This window comes from Molossus molossus, unplaced genomic scaffold, assembly GCF_014108415.1.
Source record: "Molossus molossus isolate mMolMol1 unplaced genomic scaffold, mMolMol1.p scaffold_m16_p_14, whole genome shotgun sequence".
Lineage (NCBI taxonomy): Eukaryota > Metazoa > Chordata > Mammalia > Chiroptera > Molossidae > Molossus > Molossus molossus.
Genome location: NW_023425349.1, coordinates 85,253,574 through 85,265,740, shown reverse-complemented (window position 1 = coordinate 85,265,740; position 12,167 = coordinate 85,253,574). Strand labels below are relative to the sequence as shown.

The window sequence follows — 12,167 nt, the reverse complement described above, 5'->3', positions numbered from 1 at the left end:
GAATTCTTTACATATTCTGGATATTTATATCTTATCATACATATGATTTCAACCTATTAATTCAGTAGGTTGTCTTTTTGCTTTCTTGACAGTATCTTAGTATTCAGAGAAGTTCTTAATTTGAATGAAGTCCAATTTATCTAGCTTTTTTTATTGTTGTGCTTTTGGTGTCATCTCCAAAACAATCACTGCCAAATCCAATATAATGAAGATTTCCTCAGGTTTTCATCTAAGAATTTTATAGCTTACTTTAAGGTTAGATGCAAAAGATTTGGAAAGTCTGACAGCAAACACCACTTCTGACGGAGCTTTAATTGGCAGTAGCTTTACAAAAAAAAAATCACAACATGCCTTGGTCCCTATATTCTCTTAGTTAATGACCTGTTAAAAATGAAATGCTCACCAATGAAAACAACTTTGAATTCTTTCTCATAGTGAAGAAACATTTTATAATGTGATTAATTGCTTTTTAATTTGTCTGGCTCTGACTTGTTTAGTCTAAAGTTTGGAATATTGTTTCTTAAAATGGGTCATACAGGTCATATATGCACATCAAATATCTGTTGCCTTGTAAACATCCTGATTGTGTGTGAATAATACATATACACACAGAGCTGAGCACTCTTTTCGTGTTCCCTCTTCAATGGGAGCATAAGAGACTTTGCATGACTTATTATTGCCTTATGAGAGTTGAGAGAATAGTGATTAAAAAAGAAAGTTTGATAAAACTCACCAATTTTCCATGTATCCCACTAAAATAATCTTTCCACACAGGATATAACCATAATTATGAACATGCATTTCCTAAGAATTAAAAATTTTTTCTCTCATAATCAAACTGATACATTTTGAAATGTGAGAAGAGCGATGTTTAGTTAGACACCTACCGTCTTTGAGTGTTAAATCCATTAAGATGATTCTCTCTGAGTTCAGACACTAATGATAAAACCATCTGTAAAACAAAATCAGTTGCAGGTTAACTCACACTGCAAACAGGATGACATCAGTCCTGTTTTCTTGGTGTGAGTGGTATTTCCGTTGAGATTCCCTACCTTCCTCCACCAGCACTCTCCTTGTTTTACTTTGTCAAAGTGAAAAGAACTAGTGACAAGTTACACTTACTAATAATCTGGATTTTATGTTTACTGTCTGTTAAGCAAATGAACAACAGACAGAACATTAATTTCCTAAGAATTAAAATGAAACTCATTAAAAATAAAAACCATGTTAAAGTTACTTTATTTTTTCTTTCTTAATTTAATTTCTATTTTTAAACATGTTATTCATGTATAAAGCATCCAAAAGACCAGCATAGTTAACAAACATTTAAAATTTTTCTAACAGTTTTTAGAAGAGCTTTTTGTTAAGATCAAATTTAAAATTTATTGAATTCAGCTAAAATTTTAAGGCAGAATAATACATAGCTTTAATACTAAGATGTAAATATATAATAGTATTTTATAAGGTTGCTATTAAGTTTTTTGCTTAACACAAAATTTCTACGAAGTTATTTTAAATACAAAATTTGTCTAACAATAAAAGGCTGTATTTACATTGATTAAGAAAATTTCTTCTCCTAAAAATCTTTAAGAGAATAAATGAAATATGTTAAATGACAGAGAAGGTGGTTGATTTAGAATAACCTCTCCTGGTTTCCTTCTTCTTTCCCATAATCTCCTATCTCACATTTCTTCCTTATATGGTCTTAAGTCCACCCAATGTCAAAAGAGATAAATATAGAAAAGTTAAACATCTCTTCTGAAGAAGTGAAATAATTCCATATATTCTTTTTTGCTGATGATATATTAACCAATGAAAATTTCAATACTAATAAATTAAAAATACTCACATTTTTTAGCAAACCAGGATAGTAATCTGCAGTTGCATACCCAAGACTTTGAGTACAAAGACCAACTTCTTTTATATCAAATCTGAATGTTGAAAGCATATAAGATAACAACCCCTAAAAAACATAAATAGAAAGATAAAAAGGTCTTAAACGTGAATGTAAGTGCCTTTTATCTTTAATGTTTAGAATCTGCGTCATTTGTAAATGAGATGGTCTCTATGAAACCAGTAATTTTAACTTGTCCAAATACCCAGTTCACTTTGATTCAAGTTATAAAAAAGAAATAAGTTAGTATTAAAATTATTACATTCAAAGTAAGACAATTTAAAAAAATGTTAGTGAAACAAAAATATATAATGAATGAACAGTGCTTTAACCATATTAAGAATGTAATCTTTATTGATTTTAAACTCAGCAAAATAATTTTATCAGAATAGATATAATAATCAAATGACAAAGAATACACATTAATCACTAAGGAAAGAAAAGATTATATGAAAAATAGTGCAGCAAAAACTATTTGAAAAAAATTAGACTCTTACCTTATGTTACTCATCAAAATATACTTGAATGTAAATCCAAGAGATCAATGTAAAAATGAAATGAAATAATAAACATGAAGAAAATAGTGCTTTTCACATGTCTACATGGGGAAGCACTTTGTAAACTGAAAATCAAAGAAGCAAATAATTGATTATTCTAAATAAAAATAAAACCTGTTTTGTTTTGTTTTTTTTATCCTCACCCGAGGATATTTTTCCATTTTTTGTTCAGATAGAGTAGGAAGGAGAGAGAGAGAGAAACATCGACGTGAAGGGACACATCGAGTGGCTGCCACCCGCACGACCAACCAGGGCCGGGGACAAACTGCAACCGAAGTACGTGCCCTTAGCGGGAACCGAACCTGGGTCTCTCCGGACCGTAGGCCGACTCTCTAACCGCTGAGCCAAACTGGCCAGGGCTGGAGAGTTTTTTGGTTTTTTTTTTTTATCCTGTTTTTCATGAAATAAGTATAAACTAGGAAGAATACTGACTACAAATATACAGATCATGTAATCAAATTAATGTGCAAAATACCAAATGACAAACACTGAGCATAAAAAAATTAGTATGAACAGATAACTCATAAGAGAAAATACAAATACCCAAGAAATATGAATAAATGTTCACCCTCATAATTAAAACAGGTACATTTATACATCAACATACCATTTTTTCACTTAATGAATTAAAAATTTCACAGACGTAAATACTTAATACTAATCTGGGTTCTCTGAAACAGGTGCTCTGTGTGAGCTGTGGAAAGAATATAAAGGAGTATCCACACATCAATGCTGCTATGAACCACACTAAGGCACCTACAAAAAGTATGAGTGGACGTAACAGTCTACAACGCATCCTCAAGCTCAGACTGCCAGGGCTATGTCTACCCAGTGGTTTGTAACCTGAACAAAGATGCCTTATATATTGATAGAGGACTGCCTTAAAGAAAGCAATTTGAGACTATATTATAAGGCTTTAAACGCATTCAGAACTTTTAATATATCTGGCTTACTCTTAAGGAAGTAAATCCAAATACAACAAAGGGAATTATGCTCAAAGATGTTCATTACAGTGTTATTTCTCATGAGCAATGTCTAACAGCAGGGAATGACTAATTTACAGTGTCTCACCCAGGGGCTTATTGTAAGCCATTAAAATGTCTATGAAAAATTTATAACACCATTTGAAATGGTTATATTATCATGTTAAATGAAGAAAGGAAGATATAAAATTTTATACCCTTAAATGATTACATCAAAAAGATGGTAGCAGGCTGGACTGGAATGAAGGTGAGTGAGAGTGTGAGCAAGTGTGAGAGAGAATGTGAGTGGATGTGAGTGTGGATGAGCAACCTTCACCAGTGCAGAAACGTGGGGCAGAGGGTTCCAGTGCTATGGATGGGGAGCAGCCGGCTACCGCAGTAAACAGCTTGTCAGGGTGCTTCTCCTTGAGCAGGTGGAAGGCCCCGTCATTTTGGAAGATCCACTGGTCTTCTCTGGGAGGAGGTGGTAAGGAGCAGCTAGAGCCCAGTGACATGAGTCCACCAGTGCACCTTGCACCATCAGACCAGTAGACTCTCCACTGTGTCAACAGGTCCAAAGCACAACAGCAACACTGTCAAGGTGCTTGCTCCCCGAAGCAACTAGCCAGGAGCCAAGCACCATTCCCTACAGCAGCAGCAGTAGTGCCAGCACCATCCACCACTGTAGCAGCAATAGCTCCAGGTTGGGAGCACAGCAACACCCCCAAGAGCAGCAGCCTGATGGGAACTGAGCACCACCCCCAGGAGCAATAGCACCAGCTTGGGAACCCAGTACATTCCCTGTCAGCAGCAGTGACTGGCTCAGGAGTGGAGCCCCACCCCCAACAACAGCTGAGGCTCCAGAGCTGAGACACACCGCCAGCAGCAGAGGCTCCAGAGCAGCAGGGCAGCTCAGCAGCTGAGATCCATCCATAGCAGCATCAGCTGAGGCTGATCAGGAGTGGTGCCCCAGCCCAAGCAGCAGCAAGGCTCGGGCAGCGGAGACCAATCCCTGACAACTGCAGCAGCGGATTTGGAGTAGAACCCTCCCCCAGCAGCAGCAAATTCCTGGGAGTTGAGCATCCTCAGCCCCTAACAGCAACAGAGGATTGAGAGCTGAAAGCACCCAGCAGCAGTAGCCATGCAAACCGGGAGCTGACTCTCCCCCAGCAGTAGCAGCAGCAATGATTGATCAGGAGCTGAGCCCCACCAGGCAGCAGAGCACCCCAGCAGCACACCAGCTGGACCCACTCACTCCAGGAAAACCTACCACAACAGACCAATACCAGCAGCCACTTGGCAATCCTCCAGGACCCACAGCAGGCAAGAAGTGCATGGCAAGAACAGTCTGGGAGGCATAGTAGTCTTAATTGATAGAGACCAAGCTGCCTCCCATCCCAACATTCCTCACTGGCCTGGAACTAACAGATTGCTAAAACGGTGAAACAAAAAAACAACCCCCAAATGAAAGAAAAGGAGTAATCACCGGAAAAGAAATGACATGAAATAGAAGGAAGCAATTTGTCAGATAAAGAATTCAAAGCAATGATTTTTAGGGTGCGAGAACTACAAGCAACTTAATTATAAAGAGCTCAGTGGGAACCACATTAGCATAAAAAAAGAGGTATAAGCTATGAATAAAAATCAAGTGAAAATAATGACATAGCTGATATAAAAAAATAACTTGGAAGGAATATGATAGTAGATTAGAAGAAGTTGAAGACTGAATCAGTGAGTTAGAAGATAGAAAAAAACACCCAAATAGAGCAGCAAATGGGAAAAAAAATTAAAAAGCAGGAGAGCCCTGGCCGGTTTGGCTCAGTGGTTAGAGCGTCAGCCTGCGGTCCTGAGAGACCTGGGTTCGGTTCCCGCTAAGAGCGCGTACCTCGGTTGCAGTTTGTCCCCGGCCCTGGTCGGTTGTGCGGGTGGCAGCCACTCGATGTGTTCCTTTCACATCGATGTTTCTCTCTCTCTCTGTGTTCCTCTCTCTCCCTCCCACTCTACCTGAACAAAAAAAAATGGAAAGATGTCCTCGGGTGAGGATTAAAAAAAATAAAAAATAAAAAAAAAATAAAAAGCAGGAGAGTTTAAGGGAGCTTTGGGACAATATGAAACATAACATTCGCATCATAGGGGTACCAGAAGGAGAAGAATTGGAGAAAGGAATAGAGAACCTGTTTGAAGAAATGATAGAAACTTCCCTAATTTGATGAAGGAAAAAGTCACACAAGTCCAGGAATCACAGCGAATCCCAAGCAAGATGAAACCAAAAGACTCACAGCTAGATACATCATAATTAAAATGGCAAACACTGAAGACAAAGAAAGAATCTTAAAGGAAGCAAGAGAGAAACAGAAAGTTACCTACAAGGGAACTCCCATTAGAATGTCAGTTGATTTCTCAATAGAACCACTGCAGGCTAGAAGGGAGTGGGATGAAGTATACAAAGTGAAAGGCAAGGGTCTGAATCCAAGACTACTCTATCCAGCAAGGCTATCATTCAAAATTGAAAGTGAAATAAAGAGCTTCACAGACAAAAGGAAAAAGCTAAATAAATTTACCACCACCAAACCAGCACTGCAAGAAATGGAAAAGGGACTGTTGTAACAACAGGAAGAAATAGAGAGAGAGGAACACAAGCCTAAAATAAAAATGGCAAATAATAAGTATCTATCAATAATAATTTTAAGTGTAAGTGGCTTAAGTGCTCCAATCAAACGACATAGGGTAGCTGACTAGATAAGGAAACATGACCTATATTTATGCTGTCTACAAGAGACCCACCTCACAACAAAAGACTCACACAGGATGAAAGTGAAGGGAGGGAAACAAATTTCCAGGCAAATGGAAATGAAAAAAAAAATCTGGTATAGCAATACTTATATCTGATAAGATAGACTTCAAAACGAGGGCCATAATAAGAGACAAAGAAGGTCACAATATAATATTAAAGGGATCAACCCAACAAGAGAATAACCCTGGTAAACATATATGCACCAAATATAGGAGCACCACATTATATTTTAAAAAGTCTGGAGGGCTTCAAGGGAGAGATCAATAGCAATACAATCACAGTGGATGATTTTAACACCCCACTGACACCACTGGATTGATCTTCTAGACAAAAAATTAACAAAAAAACAGAGTTCTTAAATGATGAACTAGATCAGTCGGACTTACAGAACATTTCATCCCAAAACTGCAGAATTTACATTCTTCTCAAGTGCACATGGGACATTCTCAAAGATAGACCACATGTTAGGACACAAAGTAAATCTGTAAAAATTCAAGAAGACTGAAATTATATCAAGCATCTTCTCAGATCCCAAAGGCATGAAACTAGAAATCAATTACAATAAAAACACTCAAAAACATTCAAACACATTCAAACACATGGAGTCTAAATAGCATGTTATTAAACAACAAATGGGTTACCAATGAGATCAAGAAAGAAATAAAAAAAACTTCCTGGAAACTAATGAAAATGAACACACACAATACAAAATCTATGGGACACAGCAGCAGCAGTCCTACGAGGGAAGGTCTGCCTCAAGAAAGAAGAAACATTTCTAATAAACTAACCCAACAACTTACAGATTTAGAAAAAGAACAAAAAGACAAATCCAGAGTTAGTAGAAGGAAAGAAATAATAAATATCAGAGCAGCAATAAATGACATTGAGACTAAAAGAACAATAGAAAAGATAAATGAAACCAAGAGCTGGTTCTTTGAAAATAAACGAGATTGATCAACCTTTAGCCAGACTCGCCAAGAAACAAAGAGAGATAATCAAATTAATAAAATCAGAAACAAAAAAGGCGAAGTAACAATGGACACCACAGAAATACAAAGGATTGTAAGAAAATACAATAAATAATTATATGCCAACAGACAACCTAGGTGAAATGAACAAATTCTTAGAATCATATACTATTCCAGAACTCAACTGGGAAGAGTCATAAAACTTGAACAGACCAATAACAATTAAGGAAATAGAAGAAGTGATCAATAAAATCCCAGCAAACAAAAGCCCTGGTCAGGACAGTCACACAGGGGAGTTTTAGCAAACATTCAAAGAACTATCACCAATTCTCCTCAAACTATTCCAAAAAGTGCAAAAGGAAGGAAGACTTCCAAGCTATTTTTATGAGGCCATCATACTCCTAATTCCAAAAGAAGATAAAGACACTACAAAGAAAAAAAATTACAGGCCAATATCTCTGATGAACATAGAGGCCAAAATCTTAGCAGATCAAATCCAGCAATATATTAAAAAAATTATACACCATGAACAAGTGGGATTTATCCCAGGTACACAAGGCTGGTACAATATTCGTAAATCAATAAATGTGATATACCACATGAAAGATAAATATCATATGATCATATCAATAGATGCTGAAAAAGCATTTGACAAAATCCAGCATCCATTTTTGATAAAAACTCAGCAAAGTGGGAATAGAAAGATCACATCTCAACATAATAAAGGCCATTTATGAAGACTCTATAGCCAACTTCATATTTAATAGGCAAAAACTAAAGACATTTCCCTTAAGAACAAGAAGAAGACAGGGATGTCCACTTTCACTACTCTTATTTAACATAGTACGGGAAGTCTTAGCCACAGCCATCAGACTAGTAGAAAAATAAAAGGGATCCAAACTGAAAAGGAATAAGTACAACTGTCATTATTTGCAGATGACATGATATTGTACACAGAAAACCTTAAAGACTCCACCAAAAAACTACTAGATTTAATAAATGAATTTGGCAAAGTAGCAGGATACAAAAATCAACATGCAGAAACCATTGGCTTTTTATACACCAATAATGAACACACAGAAAGAGAAACTAAAAAGAAAAAATCCCATTTACCATTGCGGCCAAAAAATTAAGACACCTAGGAATAAACTTAACCAAAGAAGTAAAGGACCTGTTCACAGAAACTTCAGGACACTGAAAAAATAAATAGAGGAAGATATTAAAAAGTGGAAGCACATATCTTGTTCATGGATTGGAAGAATTAACATCATTAATATGTCCATACTACCCAAAGCAATCTATAGATTAAATGCAATCCCCATTAAAATACCAATGACAAATTTCAAAGAACTAGAACAATACTCTAAAAGTTTAATGGAACTAAAAAAGACCCCAAATAGCCACAGCAATCTTGAAACGGAAGAACAAAATAGGAAGGATCACAATACCAGATATTAGGTTATACTACAAAGCCATTGTAATCAAAACAGCCTGGTACTGGCACAGGAACAGGCATATAGATCAATGGAACTGAACAGAGAAATTGACCCAACACAGTATGCTTAGTTAATATTTGACAAAGGTGGCAAGAGCATACAATAGTGTAAAGACAGTCTATTTAATAAATGGTGTTGGGAAAATTGGACAGCTACATGCAAAAAAATGAAACTAAATCATCAACTTACACTATACACAAGAATACACTCAAAATGGATAAAAGACTTAAATGTGACCTATGAATCCATAAAAAGCCTAGAAGAAAACATAGGCGGCAAAATCTCAGATATCACACACAGCAGAATTTTCACTGATACAACACATAAGGCAACAGAAACAAAGGAAAAACTTACTAAGTGGGACTACATCAAACTAAAAAGCATCTGCACAAAAAAAGAAACAACCATCAAAATGGAAACGGAACCCACTCTCTGGGAGAACATAATAGCCAATGATACATCAGATAAGGGATTAATTTCCAAAATATATAGAGTACTCATACAACTCAACAAAAGTAAGAAAAACAATCCAATTAAAAAATGAGCAGAGGACCTAAATAGACACCTCTCCAGAAAGGACATACAAATGGCCAAGAGACATATGAAGAAATGCTCAACATCAATAATCATCAGAGAGATGCAGATTAAAATAACAATGAGGTATCACCTCACACCTGTCAGAATGGCCGCCATCAACAAATCATCAAACAACAAGTGCTGGCGAGGGTGTGGAGAAAAAGGAACTCTAGTACACTGCTGGTGGGAATGCAGACTGATGGAGCCACTATGGAAAACACTATGGTGTTTCTTCAAAAAATTAAAAATGGAACTGCCATTTGACCCAGTGATCCTACTTCTAAGAATATATCCTAAGAAGCCGGAAACACCGATCAGAAAGAATATATGAGCTCCTATGTTCATAGCAGCATTATTTACAATTGCTAAGATCTGGAAACAGCCGGAGTGTCCATCAATAGATGAGTGGATTAAAAAGTTGTGGTACATGTATACAATGGAATACTATGCAGCTGTAAAAAAGAAAGCTCTCTTATCCTTTGAGACAACATGGAGGGACCTGGAGAGTATTATGGTAAGCAAATAAACCAGTCAGAGAAAGACAAGTATCACACAGTCTCAATTATTTTTGGAATATAATGAACAAAACAGACCCAGAGACACAGAAGTAGGGATCAGACTGACAAACATTAGAGACAGGGGGAGGGAAGATATAAACCAAAGAACTTATATGCATATAAGCATAACCAATGTACATAGACAACAATGCTGGGGGATGCGGGCAGAATTGGGAGGAGAGTGTCAATGGGGAAAAAAGGAGAAACATGTACAAAAATAAATTTAAATTTTTTTTAAATGATCACATCAATATAAAAATAATCCATACATGAGAATAAAAAAATAATGAAAGAAAATATCACCAAATGTTAACAGTCTCTAGGGTGGTGCTATTATGGAGACATATATATATTCTTATTCTTATTCTTTCTACTTTAATACATTTTCCAGTTTCCTTTATGTGTACGTACTTCTTTTATAATAAAAAAATTACTTTTTGAAAAACTATTGTATTTGAAAATATTTTTAAGAGATATACTGAGTTATAACTCATATATTATAAAATTCTCCGATTTTAAAGTGTACAGCCCAGTGGTTTTCAGTCTATTCACAGGGAAATAGTCATTTTACATTTTTTTTTAAAGTCCTGCACTGCATTTTGTGAGTACACATCCCAGGATAAAATGCATTTGTGTATGTGCATATAAATGTGTGAGTTCACACACTAATATGTAGACACGTGGCATCATGGGAAGAAGTTCTATCATCTCAGCCCTGGCTGGTTTGGCTCAGCCGGTAGAGCATCAGCCCTTGGACCAAAGAGTCTTGAGTTCGATTCTGATCAGGGGCATGTACCTCGGTTGTGGTTCGGTCCCTGTTCCTGGTCGGGGTCATGCAGGAGTCAACTAGTTGATGTGTCTCTGTCACATGGGTGTTTCTCTCTCTCTCTCCCTCCCATTCTATCTGAAGGTAAATGGAAAAGTATCCTCGGGTGAGGATTAAAAAAAAGGATAGGCCCCATGAGACCAAAACAACACACATGTACCAGCAATGCTCAGGGCAATTACATCTCTAATCTGTCCTGGCACTCATTTCAGTTCTGTGGTAAACTGTTTCACATATTCAATAAAATATAAAATATAATGACAACACTTTTCACCATCAAACTTACTAAAGCATTAGAAACCTCAGCAAGCCATTGTGCCATCTCTCCCTTTCCCCACGACAATTCTAGAAGGTGGGAGATCTTCCCTGGAGGAAGATTCTACTGCAGACCAGTGTGCAGCCTTTTCTGTAGATTATGGTACTTTCTTCGCGTGCTCAGAATTGCCTCAGTATCCTCAGAACAGAACTCCAGGAAACATTACTAAGTAATATAGGTTGAAACTGCTGTCTCTAAATGAGATCCCGTCTATTGTTTTCAAATTAGAAATGTTCACAGCAAGTTAACAAAGTAGCTTTGAAATATTGCTACTCAGTAGGAGATATTCATGATTTTAAAAATTTCCTGTATATATAAATTTCCATGTATAATGTGATTTACAAAAACGAATCTATTGCAGAGGGAGAAAAACAGGAAATTTAGAGTTAAGTGAACTTATAAGGTCTAAGATCATTAAAAGGCTCCTTGCTCGAATGAAGTCAAAACTGGATGGAAGCCACTGGCATATCATTTGTCTTTTTTTTCTTCCAGTTCAAAGATGTCCTTGGTGAATATAGAAAGCAAACAGGAGTTGACAACAGTCCCAGGAGAGTTCATCTCCCAGCTATTTTCAAACACCAAGTGCAGTCTGGTAGAGAGCAAGCAGTGTGGTAAGGTTAGCAAAGCTGGGAGAGGTAAATGACAGCCAGGTGACCATCCTTCGAGTGGCAGTGCTTACTGGAGGATTTGCCTAAATCACCACAGCAGGAAGTGCATGTCGTACTCTCAGCAAGCAGCAGCAACTGGGGCCTGATCCCTGTGTGGGGCACAATGCAGGTGTTCTGGTAAAGGAAAGGCCACATACCACATACCACATACCACATACATGTGTTGATACTCACACCAGACCAGGCAGAGGGAGGGAGGAGGCTGAGCTTGATTTGAAAACTAGGCAGCCAAGGGCTCAGTCAGGGGCAGTTTGGGTCGTTCTGATGCTAGAGGAAGGGAGGACAGAACTGGAAGTGATTAACCTTCTGCTGCCAGACTTTTGGCATTCTATTTAAAAACACTTAAGCACTTATATTCAGGAAGCTGTTCAAAGCACTTTACAAACAGCAACTCATTTAATCCCCACAGCCTATGGGGTAGGTACTATTATTGAATCTGTGTTACAGATGAGTAAACTGAGACAGTTTAAGTAACAAGCCCAAGGCTGCTTATCTATGTTATGGCCAAATCACCTTAAAAGGAACCTCCCTGTATCCTTTCTGCATAAGGCAG

General features: G+C 37.1%; 1 protein-coding gene across 10 annotated transcripts in view; it reads right to left on the bottom strand.

Moving 5' to 3' along the window:
- Window positions 1–12,167, bottom strand: part of FANCC (FA complementation group C) — a 236,858-nt gene that overhangs the window by 81,576 nt on the left and 143,115 nt on the right. For 9 of the 10 annotated variants that reach the window (XM_036260703.1, XM_036260704.1, XM_036260701.1 and 6 more), the window contains 2 exons: window positions 1,850–1,963; window positions 888–952 (listed from right to left, as the gene is read on the bottom strand). In XM_036260703.1, the coding sequence (XP_036116596.1) occupies window positions 888–952; window positions 1,850–1,963 (179 nt within the window). Of the gene's footprint in view, window positions 1–887; window positions 953–1,849; window positions 1,964–6,593; window positions 6,643–12,167 lie in introns of those variants that run through there. The other variant, XM_036260707.1, reaches the window with a different exon arrangement.